Here is a 20,727-nt window from a genome sequence, read left to right on the forward strand (position 1 = left end):
GGTCTCCCTCCCCTCCCCTCGCCCTCAGCCAGTCCCCCGCCCGGCCCGCGCGCCGCGCTCACCCGCCGACTCCCCGGTGTTGATCCAGTCCGGGTTGGCGATGCTGGCGATGGCGAAGATATCGGCGGCCAGAAAGAGACATCCTGAGATGATGGTCAGTTTATCCATCTCCCCGCCCCGCTCCCCCCCACCCCCCGAGCCCCGGGCAGGCCGCGGCCTCACGCCTCCCGCCCCATGGGCCGCCGCCGGGGCCCGGAGTCCCCGCGCCGCCGCCTCGCGCCCCCTCGGCCCCCGCGCGCCGCCCGCGCCCTCCGCGCGCCCGGGACCAGCAGCCGCGGCGCGGCCCGCACAGCCGGAACCGCCGCCCGCCCCGGAACTGCTCGGCCCGCCCGCCCCTCACCCGGAAGCGAAGCTGCGGCGCTGGCGAGGCTGGCGAGGCCGGCTCCGGCTCCCCGGCCGCCGCCGCCCGGGGCCGCGCTCCACTCCGCCCGCCTCTCCTGTGCCGCCCGCCTCGCTGCCCCGACCAGGACGCTGCCCCAGGCCCCTGTCCCACTCCCGGTTTCTTCGGGCCCGCCACTCCGCCTCTTGGCTCTCTTGCCGATGATAATAATATTGTCGTCGTTGTTACTCTTTGGTTACAAAACGTCCCTCAGTCTTCAGGCTTTCAAAAGGGAGACTGGATGGGGGGCGGGGGAGCGCCCGTTTTCAAGCAGGAGGCAGGCCCTGACTCCGCCGAGTGACTTGGGGGCCACACAGCCCTTATCACTTTGTACTGTCATTGCCCCTTCTGTGTCAGCTCCGGGTCTGCCCCATTTAGGAAGTACGACCCCTACTGTGCGTCGGGCCCTGGGGATGCTGGAGGGGACAGGAGAGGCCGGGCTCCCGCTCTCTTGAAGCTTGCCTGCTGGTGGGGAGGAGACAGAAACACGTTAAAAACGTCTCTTTAAAATAAAGATAATTTCAGGTGTTGATCCACGAATTAAATTGGGGGTCGGTCTGATGGCGGGGAGCAGGGGACAGCGGGGATACTTAAGACGGGCAGAGAAGGTTACACCGACTGCCAAGATCCTGAAGACCTGACCTGTGAAGATCTGGGCAGGACTCCTCCAAACAGGGAAAAGCAAGTGCGTAGAGCATTAGGGGAGGGGGCAGGCAAGAAGGTGGCCTGTTCAAGGAACTGCAAACGGCCTGTGTGGCTGGAGAGTAGTACGAAAAGACAGAGAGGCAGGCAGAGGCCAGATGAGCTTTGGGAACCACAATAAAGAGCTTAGATTTTGTTCTAGTGCAACGGGAAGGCGCTGGAGGGTTTTCAGCAGGAGAGTGACAAGATCCTATTTAATCAGTAAAGGCAGTGTAGACTGGGGAAGGGGCAAGAATGAAAGCAGAGATACCAGTTAAGAGGCAAGGAGTGCAGGAAAGATAGAGAGAGATGTGGCTTTGGCTGGAATGAGAGTAGTGAAGATGGAGAAAAATGGACAGATCTGGATGTTTTGTAGGCAGAGGGACCGACTAGCTGATAATGGGGGGAGGGGTTGAAAGAGAGGACTGAATGACTTCTAAGTTTTTGGCCTGAGTAACCAGGTGTTTGTTGATAATTCTTACTAAGTTGGGCCTGAGGAGAGGCTTAGGTTTGGATAAATAGAAAAACATGACACTGGCATAGTTTGTTAGCAATACAGATGATCTATCTATCCTCCTACAATTTTGCTATCTAGTGGAGGCTTCCTTTTTTTTCATGGCTCGCGGGCCGAATCACCATTAACCCTGACTTTGGATCCAGCTCTTTCTCGGATAGTCCCCCATGCAGCAAACAGGAGATGAGACACTCATTTTCTCCTTAAATGCCACCTAGGTCATCATTAGAAAGACCTAGAAGAGTGACATCTGTCTCTATTTTTGGAATGCCTACATGTCCACAAAACTCAGCAAGTTTCAAATTCCACCAAATCCAACAGCCTTGCAGAAATGCACAGAGTTATCAGTGTCACCACAGAGATAACTGTGTATAAAAAGTGTATAAAAACTGTGTATAAAAAGATAAGGAGGGGTTTGATTGCCAGTCTGTCGACTTTCCTGTCCAAACATTGGTCTCTTGAGGGGGGAGGATTTTTAAAAAATTATTATGATGTCATCTATTTTTCCTTTGCCACAGAAACTGGCACAAGCTGATTTGTATATTCCAGGGATTCAGATATGTGTATCACATTACTTTAGGAGGTCTTCATTCTAAGTACTGGAGAAGTTTGATGGAGTCATATTCTTGGCTTCTGGTGCAGTGCTTCTATTGCCCAGTAATATAACTCCGACTATACAGTTCTGAATTCTCAAATAATGTCCACTGATGTTCACTATTGGGCAGTGGATGAGAGTCCTAGGGTGAAATGTTGGAATGGTTTGCCTATTCTAACTCTAACTGAGTGGAATAATGCTGACTTGATTCTTGTGTTTAAAAAATGCAAGTATAGGGGCCAGCCCAGTGGCACAGCAGTTAAGCTTGCACGTTCTGCTTTGGCGGCCTGGGGTTTGCTGGTTCAAAGCCCCAGTGCGGACCTACGCACCACTTGTCAAGCCATGCTGTGTCAGGAGTCCCACATATAAAGTAGAGGAAGATGGGCACGGCTGTTAGCTCAGGGCCAGTCTTCCTCAGCAAAAAAAGAGGAGGATTGGCAATAGATGTTAGCTTAGGGCTCCTCTTTCTCAAAAAAAAAAAAGAAAAAATGCAAGTATAGGGCTGGCCCTGTGGCCAAGTGGTTAAGTTCATGTGCTTTGCTTTGGTGGCCCGGGGTTCACTACTTAGGATGCTGGGCATGGACCTGGATACCGTTCATCAAGCCATGCTGTGGTGGCATCCCACACAGAAGAACTAGAATGACTTACAACTATGGAGCTTTGAGGAGGAGGAAAAAAAAGAGGAAGATTGGCAACAGATGTTCGCTCAGGGCCAGTCTTCCTCACCAAAAAGCAAAAAAACAAATAATAATTTTTAAAAATGCAAGTATAAATTCCTCCTTCTACCCAGGCAGCACTTCTCAGTCCCTCCTGCTTCTGCTCCTCCACAAAAGGTTCTAGATCTAAGATTAAAGCATAAAAACAACTAGTATAGAATTAAATAATTTTTAAACATTTTTTACCAAATGAATGGCCACATATCACTACAAACAACAGTCATCTATCCCATCCCTTCTTACCAACCAGGATCGGGGTGCAATGGGTGGGCAGGGACCAAAGACTGCTTACAGATTTCCCATTAATCCTCTTTTTAGCCCCACATCTCATTCTTGCCTTCCAACAAACCTGGTGTTTCAAAGTCCCAGGCGTCTGTGAGATCTATGGGACAGATCAGTTCCATTTTTCTCTATATCTCAGTCTGGATTTTAGTACAGGCAAACCCTAGGGGTTAGGGAGCGGTGGTGTGATGGAGTAAAAAGAATACAGAACCATATTCTAGTCCCACCCCTACTATCGACTTGAACTTGGGAAAGTCACATTACCTCTCTGGGCCTCCTTCTCCCGTCTGACCTAACAGACTCCCAGAGTCAGGCACTCTGCTCCAGCGATAGGACCTCCTCATCCTCTCACTCAACCTTAAGCAAAGCAGCTGGGACTTTTCTATTCCGAGAGAGGATGAGCCATGAGGCTCCTTAAGGCAGAAAATCCTTGGGGACCTAGAAGAACATAGAAGGCCCCCAGGAGGGAGCTGTGCTGGCAGCCTGAAGTCATAAATAGCCATCCTGTGGCTGTTAAAGGAATGTGAGCACGGTGTGCTTTATCGTGATGGATGGTAGGCCTCGGCCCAGCAGAGGCTGAGTCCAGATGGGGCCTCGGGGAAAGCTGTGGAGGGGAGTGTGCAATCACTCCACTCTTTAAGGAGTATCTTTAGCCTGACAGGATAAAGAACACACGGACTCCCTGAGGGTCAAGTTTATTGTGCAGGCCAACAGCGTGGTGGTTGCAGCACACATGTGCCCCTTGGGTTTCTGGGATTAGTTAAAACAAAAAAGCTAAATCCAGAGGTTAATGATTGGTGCCTTGGGCTCAAATCTCATGTAGTCTCATGGACTGGGTTCCCTTGGAGCTGACCCGGAGAGAAGAGATTATTGAATAGTGCGCAGGAGCTTTATTAGGGAGTGCTCTCAGGATCAACTGCTGTGGGGGAAGGGAAGGAAGCAGGGTTGGGCAGAGGGGGCAGTACGGCTGTGGTACAGTCCAGCAGGCTTTGGCAGACCCTGCAGGGAGCTCTGAAGCTGGGATGGCTATTCAGAGTTGTTCTGAGTTGGGGGTAAAGGGGCCAAGCCTTTGTATCCCTGCATGGACCAGCCAGTGGATGCTAGTTACCCCAGGAATGGGGCATAACTTTTGGTAAGGTGGCTCTTCAGCCAAGGACAATTCCTTGGGAGGGCAACAGCCGAGACCTGTCTACCTACAACCTTCCCAGTAGCTGGGCACTAGGCGCTTCAGTCCTGAACAGGGACCAGGCAGCACAGTGCAGCATTTGCAACAGTGCATACATTGTGCTCCGCAGATCCACTTGCTTCTTTTCAGTTCCGAGAGCAGCACCCTCAGGACCCTGTGGGCATCTTTTCCTGTGGGAAACTAAGAAGAGGAAGGTTAGTGGGACAGACTGCAGCTTCTGCTGCAGCAGCAGCTCATCTCGAGGCATAACTGACACACTCATCATTTCCATCCTCTCCTATCCATCCTAGATTCCTTTCACCCTCTGCTAGCACCTTTGATGGTCTAGGTGGCTTATGTGGTGAGGTGGCTCAGACTGCCCCGCCCTGAGGGGTTTGAGCCTCTGGTTGCCACGTACTTCTCAGGCTGTGGCTGATATATTTGTCTATTTACTGGCAAAATAGGACAAGGGAGTACTATGAGACACCCAGCTGGATCATGTGGGTGCCAAGCCATTCCATCTTACTACTGGTGAAAAATTGAACAATCAGTGCTTCCCTGTGCCTGAGGCTATGTACAATCCTCCTTTACTGGGAATGGGTCTTCATTATTACCTGGGCAGTGGGTCATCCAGCTACAGAATCCCATCTTGGCTTCTCCTCTTTCAGACCATCCCTGGAACTAGCTGTTGCGGGTTGGGTTCTCTAGGAAACACACTCTGAGTTGCAGGGAGTTTATTGGGGAGCTCTTGGGACCCACACCTGTGGGGGGAGGGAAGGAAATAGGACCTGGCAGAGGAGGAAGTTAGGTTGCAGTGCAGCCACAGGAGGACCTCAGTGGACCCTGTAGGAGCTCTGAAGCTGGGATGGCTCTCCAGAATTGTTTGAGTTGGACAAGGGAGCCAAGTGTTTTTTACCAGTCACCAGATGCTACCTGCTCTGGAAAGGTGTGATCTTGGGGAGAGGGCTGTCTTCAGCTATTGCAGGGGTGGAGTGGAGGGGAGGACTAAGTCCTTCAGCCCTGAAGGGGGACCCAGGCAGCATAGCACAGCATCCACGACAGTTTGTATCTTGCAGTTCCGCCAATCAGTGTGATCTTGGCATCCACTTTAAAGAGAGTTTTCAGCCTGGGATGGAGGGAAAGCGGTGGAGCCCCTGTGTGCCACGAGCCGCTGATGCTGCCCTTACAGAACCTCGAATGCTGACATGCTTTATTCCCACAAACTCTCTGCATTCCCCTTCTGATAGGAAAATGGAGGAAAAGGATGCATTTTATGATAGAATTAATTTGGTATCTGGACAGACGCTTTGCCAGACTGTTTGGAGGAGGAAACAGGTGATCTATCACAGAAGCCACCTGCAGGAGACTCCTTGAGGTTGAGAGTAGCGGGAACAGGACGACTCTGTTCATTTCCTTTTGTATCAGCCTCTGTGACACAGGATTTATCCAACAAGAAATCTGCCCTGGTTTATTGTCTGCGTAGAGTCACAGAAACAGCCAAATAAGCTGGGACCTGCCTGGGTTTACCATGAACATCTTTGCACGGTGCTCTATTACTCTTTGTTGAAGGCACGAATGTTGAGATGCTTAGCTCTCAGTTTCATCAGAGTGGGGATGACAACAGGACCTACCTCATTACATTGCTTTCTATTTCTTCTAGAATTTATTTATTTATTTATTTATTTAAAGATTTTATTTTTCCTTTTTCTCCCCAAAGCCCCCCGGCACATAGTTGTATATTCTTCGTTGTGGGTCTTTCTAGTTGTGGTATGTGGGACGCTGCCTCAGCGTGGTTTGAGAAGCAGTGCCATGTCTGCGCCCAGGATTTGAACCAATGAAACACTGGGCTGCCTGCAGCAGAGCGCGCGAACTTAACCACTCGGCCACGGGGCCAGCCCCTAGAATTTATTTTTGATAATTTATATTTTCCTAAAATTGTCCAATTCATCTGTTTTTTAAACCCGAATTCCAAGAGGATAGAGCCCTTGTTTGTCTTGTCTACTGTTGTGTCCCCAGCATCAGCACAAACCAGAATGGGATTCCAGTAAATATTTGTATGAGTGAATGTGTGTGTGGGAGGAAGAATTATTTTGGAAAAAAGGAATAATTAATTCCTCTCCTAATCGTGACTCATTTTTTGGCCACCCTTGGCCTTTTCTCATTCAAAACATTCATGAAAAAAGTGCAGTTTCTCAGCAGTGGGAACTGTTGATGCAACAATATTAAAAATACCATTATTGGGAGCACAGCAGGGGATTCTGTGCTCTTCCATGGTCATCTAGCTATGATCTTCCTCTGTAGACCATTTCACATCTTGGACACACCCTCCTCTGTGCTCCCCCCACCCTCCCCATTTCAATAGTTTCCCAAGAATGAATGACGAACCCATTGTGAGCCAGGCACTGTGCTAGTCCCCGCAGGTGTTTCGTTTTTTTTTCCACGAAAATTTTCACACACTCCATTTTCCAGGGTCCATTGAGGTGGGTCCTTTTGGTGACCGCACTGCTGCCCAACTTCTGGGCGTCGTCGCAGCGCCCCCTGGGGGTCAGCCCGAGGGGCGGTGCCCGAGGTCTCCCCGCCTGAGGTCCCCGTTTTGCGCCAGTGTGCCAGCTCCTCGCTCCTCGAGGGTTCCAGACAGTTGGGAGTTGGACCGACTCCAGCTTCCGCTCCGGGAGGCCCTGCTGAGCGGCCTGCCTTCCCGGGGCCATGAAGAAGGCCTCCGCCAAAAGCAGAAAAGGTAACTGGGGAGTGGGGAAGAGAGTGATGCCCTGGGGACCAAGCCTTCCTCACTTTTCCTTCTCTGTAAAATGGGAATGTGACACTCTTGGCCTGGGAGTTAGCCTCTCTCCATCATTTGTTTACCGAACTATAATTTACAGACAGTAAGAGCCCCCCTTTTTGGTGCACAGCTCTGAGTTTTGACAAACGTATACCCATGTTTAACCACTACTGCAATCAAGATGTGGAACAGTTCCACCATCCCCAAAATTACCTTGTGCTACCTGTTTTCAGCCAACCCCTTCTCCCACCACAGCTCCTGATACTCCCGATCTGTTGTCTATAGTTTTGCCCTTTCCACAGAGAATGTCATAAATACGGAAGCATATAATGTGGAGTCTTTTGAGTCTGGCTTCCTTCACTTAACTCTGCTGCCTTTTGAGACCGGGCTTCATAGGGGGTTGTATCATAAGCACATGTAATTTGCAGGTTGGGGCTGGAACTCAGACCCTGCCTAACATGCCACTTCTCTGTGTGCCCAGGAACTGGAGGCTCAAGGAGCCTTGTCTCTAAAGACGGTAACTTCTTTACACTAGGTTATTTATTTTCCAGACAGAGAGCATCTGTGGTTTTGGGGAAGGTGAGGTTGGAGATAGGCAAGGACACTTACTTGGAGGAAAGGGCCTGAACCCAGCCAGCTCCCCACAGCTGGGGTGGGGAGCAGGGGAGGGCCCATCCCTCAGCAGTCGGGAGGACTCCTGAGCCCCCAAAACACCACAGTCACATGGATTTGGCAAAGGCTTGGCAAGTAGCAGTTTGTTACTTGTCCTTAAGGAAAAGTGGTGTGTGTGTGTGAAATGCTGAAAAGTGTGCTGAAAACAAATCTCCTCAGAAGCTTCCTCTTGGGAAAATAACTTGTCTTAAATCACTCTTTAGTCTTTGGAACATTTCTTGTGAGATTTAGTTTTGTAGAAAACATATTTCAACTCCTTCCATTACCTGTTGTCCCAGATTTTCCTCCCAAATGCTGTTTTCCTACTGTCCCTTTTCACTGTCATTGCCATGACTTGCTTGGGTGACTGCAGTAACCCTTTTGTTTCCCACTTCCACTCCCGACCCCACAATCCATACAGCAGCCAGAGGGTTGAAAAAAAAAAAGCAAATCTTATGTGTCCTGCTTAAATCACTTCTAAGCTTTTCCAGCAAGGTCAACTTGGGAAGCAGCCCCTGTCTGCTCTGCCTTTGCTCCTCCTGCCTGCCCCCTACTGGTCTCCTTTATGTTCTTTCCACTTAGAACCTTGATCCAATTTGCTCCCTCCCACCCTCCTTTGCCTAGATATTTTCTATTGGTCCTTTTGACCTCAACTCAAATTTTACTGGGCCTCCTGTTGGTCACCCTCAGAGCATTCTGTACTTTTCCTTCATTGCGTGTGTTACAGTTTGTTATTCAACATATATTTACATAGCTGATATTGTGTCCTCCACTAGGCTGGAAGATCTATGAAAGCAAGAAACACTTTCCTAGCACACTGCCTGCATCAATATATAAATAAATGCTGCTGTCTAGGTGAAGGATGAAAACAAATCTTCCTCTTTTTATCAGAAAAACAAATCAGTCTCAAAATCAAGACATCTGAACACAAGTTGAGCAAAACTAAGGAGACCAAACTCACTGTGAGCAGCCTCGGTTTAGGCCTGATCGTCATCCAGCATGGGCCCTTCCTCCAAATCATCCATCTCATCAAGAAGGGGGCTGCAGCCAGGGATGGAAAACTCCAGCCAGGTGACTGTGTTTTTCCCATGCATCCCACCCTCCACCCCCTGCCTCCCTTCTATATGCCTTCAAGGAGACTTGGGTTATTAGGTTTTGGTGTAACCATAATGATGATGATGACATTGTTTGAGAGCTTTCTATGGGCCAGCTGCTGTCACTTATATAATAACCCTCACTGTTGTCCATATTTATTAATTGAATTCTTACAATAACCCTCTAAGTAGGAATTATTATCATCGCCTTCCTTTTACAGGTGAGGGAACTGAGGCTCAGTGAGATTGAGTTCCTTGTCCAGGTTCACCCCCATGTAGCAAGTGGGATACAAACACAGGTACTGTGTCACTCCAGAGTTTATGGCTCTCTGTGGATAAAGATTTCTTTTTCGTAGGTAGTATTCATCATCATCACCATTTAGAGGCATGATCCCATTTCACCCCACTCTGACGATCCCATTTCACCCCACTCTGACAATCCCTGAGATAGATCCTGCATTACACCACGTTAGAGATAAGGAATCAGACATTTAGTAACTTGCCCATCATCACACCAAGGAGCAGGGATTGGAATTCTGTTAGATTCCAGAGCCCAAGGGCTTTATCAATACTGTCCTGCTTTTCTTGTCTTTGGGTGAATGAAATTTCCATCCAGTTCAAGATGTGTTTTCCCAGTGCCTGCTCCGGGCCTAGTGCTGTGCTCAGGAGTCAGGGAGGCACAATGGGATGGTAAGGGGGTGAGAAGGAAAAACCATTCAGGCCCAGGCTCTGCCACTTTCTAGTTCTGTGACCTTGGACAAAGTCACTTAACCATCCAGGCCACAGTCACTTCATCTCTAAATTGGGATAATACCACCTTTGTCAGAGATTGCTAGGATTTGATGAGTTAATTTTTATGAAAGTGCTTTGAAAACTATAGAAATATTGGCAATCATTTCTCTTAGGCTGTTCTTACTGAAAGATTCTCTAGACTTGTCTGTTTTTTTTTTTAATAAAAAATGACTCTGGTACTAGAGCCCCAGTGGATTAAACCACTGGTTTGCAACTCTGGTTACCTATGAGAATCACCTGGGAGCTTTCAAAACTAAAATTCCTGGGCCCCATCTCCCCAGAGGTTCTGGTTCAATTGGTTTGGGGTTGGGGTCAGGGCAGTTTATGGTTTAAAAGCTCCTAAGGTGATTCTAATTGCAGCTAGGGTTCGAAGCAGTGGATTAAAGAAAGTAGATAAATAGTGCTATTACTAACAGTTTACCTCACCTTAACATCCAAAGCATTTTCTCCGCACATCACTACTTGGTACTGGGGAACAAATGCCAGAAAGAAGGTTCTGGACTTTCCAGACCAATAGAGCTCCAGGACAGGCCCCACGGGCTTGTCTGCCTGTCCTCCTCAGCTTCTCTGGGGTCAGGTGACAGATGTTGGTTAATAGCCAACGTGCACACTCGCTAGAGTGGGAGAGGAGTATGCTTTATGCACAGGAAACAGAAGCTCTTGGTGGGGCATCAGTTAGTGGGCTCCTTGAGGTCAGAGGCAGTCTTGAATTCAGCTTTTAAATCTAGGACTTACCTACAGTACTGGCACATTTATGATGTCTGTGCTTAATAAATGACTAATAAATGAATATTTGCCCCAGGCACTGTGCAAGATGTTTCCACATCTATTATCTAATTTAATCTCTGCAACACTCCTGGAAGATAGATAATCAAATATAGAGGCTTAGAGAGAAGAAGTAATGTGTTCAATACACAGAGCTAAGTGAGTGGTTAGAGCTGGGATTTGAACCCATGCCTGCCTAGAAAGCCCATACCTTTGACTAGAAATGAGATTTCAATACAGAGGAAGTCCAGAGCCTCGTATCTCTTCGTGACAAGTCAGCCACCTCTCTTCAGGGTCTAGGTTTCAAAGACTGTAATTCAGTTTTGACAATGATTATGAGATTTTTAGAAGTGACAGTCCGAGAAACCTGCTATTTCTTTGACCCCATTACCTCCCAGCCCCATTATTTCTCATCTGTGTGCTTTAAATTTCTCTCCTTTTTGGTGTTTCATAACGTGATTTCATCTTGATTTTCTAATTTAGTTTAGTGTTAGTTTATTCTGGCTAAACTTTAAATTCCCTTTGGCCAATATGGCTTTAACAGACTCTGATAACCAGAATGTTAAGAAATTAATATAGTTTGAAGGTAAATAAAAGTCACGTACTGGCCACCACCCTTACCAGGCCACATTCATTCAGTAATTGTTTCCTGAATGCCTGCTCTGTGCAGGCATCCTGCTAGGCACTGGGGTACAGGGTGAACCAAACAGATGTGGTCTCTAACCACTTGGAGCTTAAAGTTACAGCTTAGTTGGGAAAGATGGAGAAAAATAAAGGTCTATTTTTCAGTCATGGCTTGGCTGCTTGCAAAGTTGATTTAATATAGGTTATCAAGACAAAGTTTATATAATATGGTTCCTACAGCCCATTAAAACAGAATAAAACGTGTTATGAGGTTAGTATTCATAACTTCCAAATTGGTGTTTCTTTATGAAGGGCAATGTTAATATCTATTGCCAGAGTAGTCACATTCATACACTGACACGTTTGGTTTACAGCCAGAATGGTCAGGGAATTAAGCTGTTTATTTTCTGCCCTCTTCACAAAAGTCACCCTTTAACAACATAATTAAGCAGAATGCCAAGCCATAGCTTTCAGCCATAAACACTCCTTTTAACATTAGGCAAGTAAGTTCATTCAGTGAGGTTTTTTTGCCGTTGTAATTAACCTCCGCAGGATGAACAGCTGTTTCAGACCGCACGATCTGCAGGTAGCTGGGAGCAGCCTAGTTTTATTCTGAAGTTTATGGTTGGCTTTACCCCCAGCTACTTAAGACCAAAGTAGGTTTTCTGCACCCTTCTAAGTATTCATTTTCTTTAACACTGGGAACTTTTGTTTCTGATAGGATCTAGCACTGTGGAAATTTGTCCTTGGTTTTGCTTGGCGGCTTCCTTTGGGATCAGCAGTTCCCGATTACAGCACAGTGGGGTGTAGGATTAGAGAAGGTATTTCCCCTAGATTCTTTCCTCCTCTGAGTGAGGCTTCAGCTGTCTTGGAATGAGGGTGATTGAGGGGTCCCTAGCTTCCCATGCACAGAGAGGTGGACACATCCTTTGGTTCTTCATTGGAGTCACTTCATCCGATATTAGCTAGGAAGTCTCCAGTACTATTCGGCAGGATGTTAGTATGAGAAAGATCTGAAGACTAAGATTTTACCCAATGTGAGTCTGTCCTTGAAAAGCAGTTTCTTTGTATTCCTTCCTCTCTTGCCGAATGCCTGTGTAGCAGTCAGGGTTCTTCATTGTAATTAACAGAAAACAGTTCTGTTAAGGCACTGAATTTAGGACATCAAGTCTGACAGAATTGCCAGAAAGGCTTGGAAAATAGAGAACAAAGAGCCCATGAATAACTACCCCTGGAAACCTGGTGCTCCTGTCACCCCTCTGCATCTCCAGTTCCAGGTTCAGCGACCCTGGTGGGAGTACCAATGGCTGGACCTAGTTTACATGTCTATGCCGTAGCTGGGGGTAAGGAGGCGGGTGCAGTGAGTCATTGGTCTTTTTAAGCATCCAATTTAGGGGTTCAGGGGCTTGCTGTCAAGATGTGGTTCTCTTCCCACCTGCTGGGGGCTCAGAAGCTGCATGGCTGACCATCATGCTTCCCTCCCTGTCCAGCACTGCCCTCAAGTAGGGGACCTAGCTATCACATCCCTTTGAACCAACGTACTCTCTGTGGACACATCTTAAGCTTAATTAAAGCATGCTAATTGTCTAGCATTAATTAGCAATAATTGTCTAGCAATTTGTTGAGAATTATTTGCTCAACAAATACCATGCAAGGGCAGAAAATAAAAATGAAAGGCTTGAAGTTTAATATGGTCTACTTACTGTGGAGGGCACTGGAAATTGCCAGGCAAGTATAATAGAAAGTAGGTCCTTCATTCATCACTTAGTGTAAATGGTTTTTTCTTTAACAGTAATAGCCATTCATTTTATTGGAAACAAACACGTTTTTAGAATTCTAAAGGATGGTTTGGATTATAAATGGTTTTTAGCCTCTGTTATGCCAAAGACTTCAGAAATGTGAAATGTTGTAAAAACATGATATAATCATCATACTGCTATTAAGAAACATCTTGGTTGGGGGGCTGACCACATGGTGTAGTGGTTAAATTCGGTGTGCTCTGCTTGAGTGGCCCAGGTTTGCAGGTTTGGATCCCCGGCATGGACCTACACCACTCATCAGCCATGCTGAGGGAGCAACCCACATACAAAAAAATAGAGGAAGACTGGCACAGATATTAGCTCAGGGCTCATCTTCCTTGAGGAAAAAAAGAAGAGGGGGTTGGCCCAGTGGTGTAGTGATTAAGTTTGTGTGCTCTGCTTCAGTGGCCTGGGGTTTGCAGGTTCAGATCCCAGGTGTGGACCTATGCACTGCTCATTAGGCCATGCTGTGGCAGCATCCCACATACAAAATGGAGGAAGATTGGCACAGATGTTAGCTCAGGGCCACTCTTCCTCACAAATGCAAAAATAAAAAAATAATAAAAAAGAGGAAGATTGGCAACGGATGTTAGCTCAAGGCCAATCTTCTTCACAAAAAAAAAAGCAAAAAGCATGCAACATCTTGCATGCATTCTTCATTATGCAAAGGATACTCATGTCACTGAGATGGTTATTTTTGTTAAATAAGGCTGAAGTCTGGTTTTGGTTCAAAATGAACCAACAAAATGAACCCATAAAATGAAACACCTCACAATAAAGTCAGAAATGGTATGATCGCTTTAAACCATTACCTTAATTTTACTGATAAATTTTTTCCCTCTTCAGGTGATGTTCTGATTAGTGTTGGCCATGCCAATGTATTAGGATACACTCTTCGGGAATTTTTACAGCTTTTGCAACATACCACCATAGGAACAGTGCTAGAAATCAAGGTTTACCGAGATTTTATTGACATACCCCAAGAATGGGAAGAAATACATGATTTAATCCCTGAGACCAAATTCCCAGTAACATGGTAAGTAGTTCATTTTAGGGTATCTTTGTTATACTACAGATTCCCCAGGGCCTATGAAGCACAGGGTCTTGATTTAACGTGAGAATTATCAAATGGACCATGGTAGGAGGGATTGGTGACACCACCACAATAATTTACTGGGTTTCTAAATCCTTTTGGAAAGGACAACGTGCAGGACCTAATATGAGGCAGAATAACAAAGCCAAGAGCCTTGAACCTGGAGTTAAAGAAAATACAAACCACCTGATGGGAACTCTGCCTCTAAACCTACCTGCAAGGTGCCCCCTTTTCCAAAGTCAGCCCTTAAACATGGGCCACGAATCCCATTTCCTCATTTGTCTTCTGCATATTCAACTTCTCTCTCTCTGGATCCTTCCCAGTAACACTTAAGAAGCCTTTTAAAGCCCCTACCATCTTAGCAAACCCCACTGTAACTCCACTCTCCTCTCCCTGCCCCCTCCAGACACTGTCCTATGCCTTGACTCCAAACTTGTTAAAAGAGTTGTATTGGACATCACTATTTCCTCAGAAGACACCATCTCCCAGGCACTTCTCAACCCACTTTACTGTAGGCCTTGCTTTCGTTATTGGCTGAGAGGTCTCTTCCCATTCCAGGGTCACTCACAACCTTCATGCTGCTGCTTCCAATGGATTCAGTCTTCACTTTGCTTGGCTTCGAGCTGCATTAGAAGCTTTACAACCTCCCACTCTCACTCTTGTTGAAACATTATCTTCCTCAGGCTCCCGTGATACCACACTCCTCAGATTTGCCTATGACCTCTGGGCACTTGCCTCTTAAAATCCAACCTTGGAGTTCCTCAGAGTTTAATCTTTGGCTCTCTTCTCTTCTGGGCAATCTCAGCGATGCCTGTGGTTTCCATTACTATCCACACATTAATAACTTTCAAATTGTATTATCTCCAAACCTGCATATATAAACTCTGACTTGAAATCTTCATTTGGATGTATCATAAACTTCTCAAGCCCGTTATGCCTAAAATCTAAAGCTAGCTCATCACTGAGCTTCCAGAGGCCCTATCTTACTGGAGGAGTACTTGCCTAGTTAACAAATCAGAAATCTAGGGGTTGTACTTGATTTCTCCATCTCCCTTGTCTCCCACACCCTCCCACCCAAATAATCACTAAGACTTGTCATTTCCTTCCAACCATCTCTCGTTTGTTCCCTTCTCTCTGGCCACTACCATCACCCCAGTCAAAGCCACCATTTGGTCTCTGTGCATCTACTCTTGTCCTCTATTCATTTTCTACACAGAATGATTCTTTTACAATGCAAATCTGAACGTGACATGTTCCTGCTTAAACTCTTGTAAGACCTTTTGTCCTCAGGATAAATGCCCAAATCCTCACACTGGGCTCTGCTATCCTGGTTGGCTGGTATCCGCATACTGCTCTTCCCTTCCCTCTCTAGTCCACTTTGGCTTTCAGCTTTTTGACCTTACGTAGCTCTCTGCCTGGGGCCTTTGCACCTGCTCTTCTGTCTGCAACATGCCTAGGACCCTGTCATTACTCTTCCTTGAAGGCCTTCCTAAAGGAAGTGTTAGCACTGTCAGGTCCACCTGTCATTTGCTCTCATAGCACCCTGTGTATCTCCTTTATAGCATTTATCCCAATTTCAATGACACAATGTCTAATCAGTTGTTTACTCTGTTGCCCTGGGAGAATGTAAACTCTATGAAGGCAGAGACTAAGTCTGTCTTGTTCTGCTAAACCTACCACAGGACTTTCGTGTGGTTGAGGGCTCATTTATTCAGTGAATGAAAATGAAAATCCAGCTCTAAATCTCAAGTAAATCACCTAATCTCTGAGAGCTTGTTTATGTCACACATAGTACCAGGGACTCTTCTGAGGATCAGATATGCAAAGAAGTTCTATAGGACACGAGAACATGAGATCCTTTTCTTTTAGTGACAGATTCAGTGCTCTGGTGCAAGAGTTTGTTGTTGTTAGTGCCACTGAGTTGTTTCGAAATCCTAGTGACCCTGTGTATTGCAAAGTGGAACCCTGCCCGCTGTTCTTTTTGTGCCATCCTCTTACCTTCTGGTGCTATTATTAGACAATGCTCTGCTGCTACTCACAGGGTTTCCATGCCAATTTTTTGGAAGTTGGTGGCCAGGTCTTTCTTCCTAGTCTGTCTTAGTCTGGAAGTTCTGCTGCAACCTGTGTACCATGGGTGACTTTGGTGGTATTTGAAGTACTCGTGGCATAGCTTTCAGCATCACAGCAACATGCAGCCTCCATACTATGACAACCGACAAATGGGCGATGTGGTTCGCTGACTGGGAAACAAACCCAGACCATGGCAGTGAGAGCAGTGAATCTTAACCACTAGACCACCAGGGCTGCTGATGCAAGGGTGGTCTTTATTAGTTCTGATAGGATTCCTGAGCACTAGTTGCTGCTGCTGTGTGCCTTTGCTTATTGGGATGGGCTCAAAGAAATATGGCTAGGAACTTTACCAAGACTAAAAAATGGCCCATGTTGCATAGACATTACTTCAGAGATTCCAACCTGTGGCCCAAGGGACTTTGCTCATCTCCCACAGCATTTTAAAAACCCAGAAGAGTAGTCATCTACAGAGAGCAACGAGGACACATGGGGTTTTTCCAGGGGACAGTAATGGTGGCTACCAAGCTGTTCATAATTTTTTTCATTAAACTGTTTTTTGCATTTTTCTGTATATTTCAAAATTTAAAAAATGAAAAATATTTGAATTAGTTGCCAAATTTACAAATCTAAGATTTCATGGAAAATCTGCATCTCTGATTTCTCCTGAAAAATCAGAAGATGGACTTGCATTCCCACATGTGACAGTGGGCTAGAGATGGGTAGCAGCTGTCCCCTTCAGATCAGGCACAGACTGGGGAAAATTTTTCCCCCAAATAACCAAACCAATCCTGATTTGATTAAAAGCTGTTAATGATAACAGTGAACACTTATTCATTGCTCACTATGTGGTGGGCTCTGCTTTACAAGCATCATACCATTTAATCCTCATGCCAATTCTTTTTATTATCCTCGTTTTATAGATATGGAAAACTGAGGCCAAGAAAAATGTGTATGAACTTTCCAGGGATCACAGGGCTAAGTGGCACAGGTCTGTCTCTCGAGTAGCAATGTGGAATAAGAACTTTTTGCAGTGATGGAAATGTTCTGTACCTGTGTTGTTCCATATGGTAGCCACTAGCCAAATGCAACTGAGGAATGTTAAATTTTATTCAAGTTTAATCAATTTAAATTTAGCAGCCATATGTAGCTGGTGGACCCTATACTGGGGAGCACAGCCCTCGAGCCTGAGCCCTTATCATTAGCTTGTAGAACAACTATGTTCTAAGCATTTTAATTACACAGATTTGGAGATTCAGAATATTAAAATCTAAGGATGGCAGACTGACCATTCAAAAGCACAGAAGAAAGAAACACAGAATAGTACAACTTAAGTAGGGGGCTAAAACCCACAAACAATACCAAGCACGTTTTGAGTCTCTTTCTTACTTAAGCAAAGTGCTTATATTTAAGGCTTTTTAGTGACTTATGTGGAAGGGGGCAGGGAAGGGGTAGAAGGAGGAAGAAAAGGCTTCTTTCACAAAGTTAGTATGACCTTTTTGAGGAGCAAATGGCACTGTGTGCACACTGGAGAAAATATTCCATATGATGCTCTGGGCAGGCCTAGTGGTATAAAAACTGTTTCTAGCCAACCCTGACCTCTGCTGGCCTGTGGCCTTAAATGCCAGTTTAACAAGAACCTATCCCTGCCACCTGTCCTTTATGGTTGCCTAATACAGAGTTACAAAGGATACCCTTTGCAATCTGAAAAAAAAAGTACCTTGGACTTTTTTCCCATTCATATGCTGTACAGGAAACCCTGAGCATGTCTGAAGGCAAACTGTTCTAATCCTGAGATCTTCTGAATCTTCTTGCACAGCACTAAATCAAGGATAACAGAAAATCATACAATTTAAGACTAGTGGCTCTCAGTAAACATGACTCAATACTAATTGTATATTACTAGAAGAGAGCAACTTTAGGAAAAGCTGTTCAAATTTTGGGGAGCAAATAAAATAGGCAGATCTCCAAGGATATTAGTGATAATACTAGCAAGTCTGACAGGTTCGGGGGGTGGGTGGTGGGAAAGAAACCTACTTCCTATTTCCTTTTAGCAGCACAGAATGTATGAGAGGTTCATAATCACAAAGATCTAGTTTTGGATCTGCTGAGCAACAGCACCAGGATGGCGGGAGCAGGTGACAGATAGCATTTGTTCAGGAAAGGAATAGCAGGCACAGGTACTGCAGGTATTAGGAAAGTTCAAGAGGCCTGTAATTGCTAGCAGACAAGCGTCACCCAAGTTCCAACAATCAAGAAAGCCAATAATTGGGGGGCTGGCCTGGTGGCGCAGTGGTTAAGTTCACATATTCCGCTTCAGCGGCCAGGGGTTCACCCGTTCAGACCCCGGGTGCAGACCTACGTACTGCTTGGCAAGCCACGGCTGTGGCAGGCGTCCCACATATAAGGTAGAGGAAGATGGGCACGGATGTTAGCTCAGGGCCAGTCTTCCTCAGCAAAAAGGGGAAAATTGGTGGCAGATGTTAGCTCGGGGATAATCTTCCTCAAAAAAAAAAAAAAAAGAAAAAGAAAGCCAATAGTTGGGGCAAGTTACAAAAAAAATCTTTAAAAGCTTTTGAAGAGCAACAGAGAGGTGGAATAGTGAATGATGAGATACACCTGAGTAAAAGGTGTTCTACAAATCCACATTGGTAAACCCAAAGGAGAGGCAAAGAATGATGCTTAGGAGAAAAAAAGACGACAAAGATTTACCAATGACTAGCATGCTGAAAATCTTTGAGGCCCACTATTTCCCAGCTCCCCTGGAAACTGGTAATATTCTCTGTTATTGCTGACCCCATGTGACCCATGAGAACAGAATTCTGTGGAGGAGATGCCCAGTTTGACCTGTCATTCTGGATGGAGTGAAATTAACCTACACTTAAAGCCTGCTAATATTCAGGTCAGTAGTGTGGCTTAAGTCTGTGCAAAGCTTCTTAAAGTAATGTGAGGGCCGGCCTGGTGCTGTAGTGGTTAAGTTCACGCACTCCGCTCCAGTGGCCCAGGGTTCACAGGTTTGGATCCTGGGCGTGTACCTATACACCACTCATCAAACCATGCTGTGGCGGCATCCCACATACAAAATAGAGGAAGACTGGCACAGATGTTAGCTCAGGGCCAATCTTCCTCACCAAAAAAAAAAGTAATGTTAAAGAATTTAAGGCAGAATTTGACTTATGTTTAGGAATGGAAACAAATATAAAAGTACTTTTAGAAAAGAGAAAAATTTCAACAGAGAAAGGTAGTGCTAAAGCTAAACTGTATCCTTTTAGGAGACAAAGCAGGTTATAAGACATCTTGTTAGGAGACAATGAATGTTCAGACATTAAGAATCCATTTCATTCACTAGTCTTTTCATTTCAGCACAACAAAGGAAACTGAGAAGGCAAAAGAGGACTCTTTCAAAAGCAGTGATGACAATGAAGATGTAGTTTTAGATAAAAAATTTAAGTATTATAAAGGTCCCCGGTCCACTGGACATCACACTGCAAAGACACCAATGTCTATCTCCAGAGAATGGCATGGATATAAAAAGAAGAACCGTACTATTAGTGTAGGAAAGGACATTAACTGTGACGTGATGATTCACAGAGATCACAAGAAGGAAGTGAGAGCCCCTTCTCCATACTGGACAATGGTGAAGCAAGACAATGAAAGCTCCTCCTCCTCCTCCTCTGCCTCAGATGCATTTTGGCTGGAAGACTATGCCCAGGTTGAAAAGAGCAAGGGTCCACCTGTGCAAAAGTTGGTTAGGCAGTACTTTGCAAATCTGTGCTCAGAGGTGCATTTCTCTTGAAAATACTCAATTTTTGTGCATTGCCACGTACAGGTCAGCTATACTTACAGGAGTATGCACAAACTTACCAACTCCCTTTCATGACTGTGTTGTAAAGCTGTTGGAGACCTCCTTCACCCTGATATCCAAAGACTTCCCTGGGGCCTCAAAGGCTTCACAAACTTTGCTATTTTCAAAATAGCAACATCATTCAGATCATTAAGACCCTCCTTTTGAGAAGAATGTCTCATCTTTTAGAAAATGCAGCAGAGGAACCCAATATCAGAATGTGTGAACATAGTAGAGAATTTCACTTTTTAAGGTAAGTACCACATTTTTATTTAGATATTTAGTTTCTCTTGTTTTGCAAACTTCAAGTGCCATGCTTAAAAGAAATAATAGAGATATATTTTTTTGGCTAGTTGTTCACATTAGGATTTTTTTTTCATTTTTCAGCCCTACTTTTACTTTGAATGTTGGGTTGATAGTTAATTACTTGAAAGAGACAGGATAGAAACCCATAGGGAGAGGGAGAAGATGAGAGAGAAACCAAAAGTCTGCCACAGTGAAGCTAAATCAGACATGTAAAACGAAGCAGCGGAAATACAGGATATGACTAATAGGGAAAACAAGTTTTAGAAATAACTAGTGCAAAAAAGGCAAAGGGGGTAAAACTTAGACCATTTAATTGTTCTCACCCAAAAGGACAGATTTTTAAACTCCTTTTATCTTAAAAAGCCACCAGTAATAGTCTGGAAATATTTACTCTGATAGCTACTTGGCCTTGATTTTAATAGTTTCTGATACTCTGTACTCTATTATTATATTCCCGTTCTGCTTTACAGCATCTGAAACAAAGGTCTCAGCATATAATAAATACTTATTCATTAACTGAT

General features: G+C 45.4%; 2 protein-coding genes across 2 annotated transcripts in view; one reads left to right on the forward strand and one right to left on the reverse strand.

Annotated features, from left to right (window-relative positions):
* Positions 1-197, reverse strand: part of MOSMO (modulator of smoothened) — a 64,493-nt gene extending 64,296 nt beyond the window's left edge. Inside the window, exon 1 of the mRNA XM_046668289.1 lies at positions 63-197. Within this exon, the coding sequence (XP_046524245.1) occupies positions 63-168 (106 nt within the window). The 5' untranslated portion in view covers positions 169-197. The remainder of the gene's footprint in view (positions 1-62) is intronic.
* Positions 198-7,031: 6,834 nt separating this feature from the next.
* PDZD9 (PDZ domain containing 9) lies at positions 7,032-19,957 on the forward strand. Its single transcript, XM_046667665.1, has 4 exons — positions 7,032-7,129; positions 8,714-8,893; positions 13,743-13,932; positions 19,420-19,957. Exons 1-4 carry the CDS (start codon positions 7,099-7,101, stop codon positions 19,850-19,852), a joined length of 834 nt encoding a protein of 277 aa, XP_046523621.1. The 5' UTR covers positions 7,032-7,098; the 3' UTR covers positions 19,853-19,957.
* The last annotated feature ends 770 nt before the right edge of the window (positions 19,958-20,727 follow it).

Source organism: Equus quagga, chromosome 7, assembly GCF_021613505.1.
Source record: "Equus quagga isolate Etosha38 chromosome 7, UCLA_HA_Equagga_1.0, whole genome shotgun sequence".
Classification (NCBI taxonomy): Eukaryota; Metazoa; Chordata; class Mammalia; order Perissodactyla; family Equidae; genus Equus; species Equus quagga.

Coding starts and splice junctions, on each gene's coding strand:
- PDZD9 (XM_046667665.1), top strand. CDS start 7,099: ATGAAGAAGGCCTCCGCCAAAAGCAGAAAAG. Junction 8,894..13,742: donor GGATGGAAAACTCCAGCCAG/GTGACTGTGTTT, acceptor TTCCCTCTTCAG/GTGATGTTCTGATTAGTGTT. Junction 13,933..19,419: donor ACCAAATTCCCAGTAACATG/GTAAGTAGTTCA, acceptor TTTTCATTTCAG/CACAACAAAGGAAACTGAGA.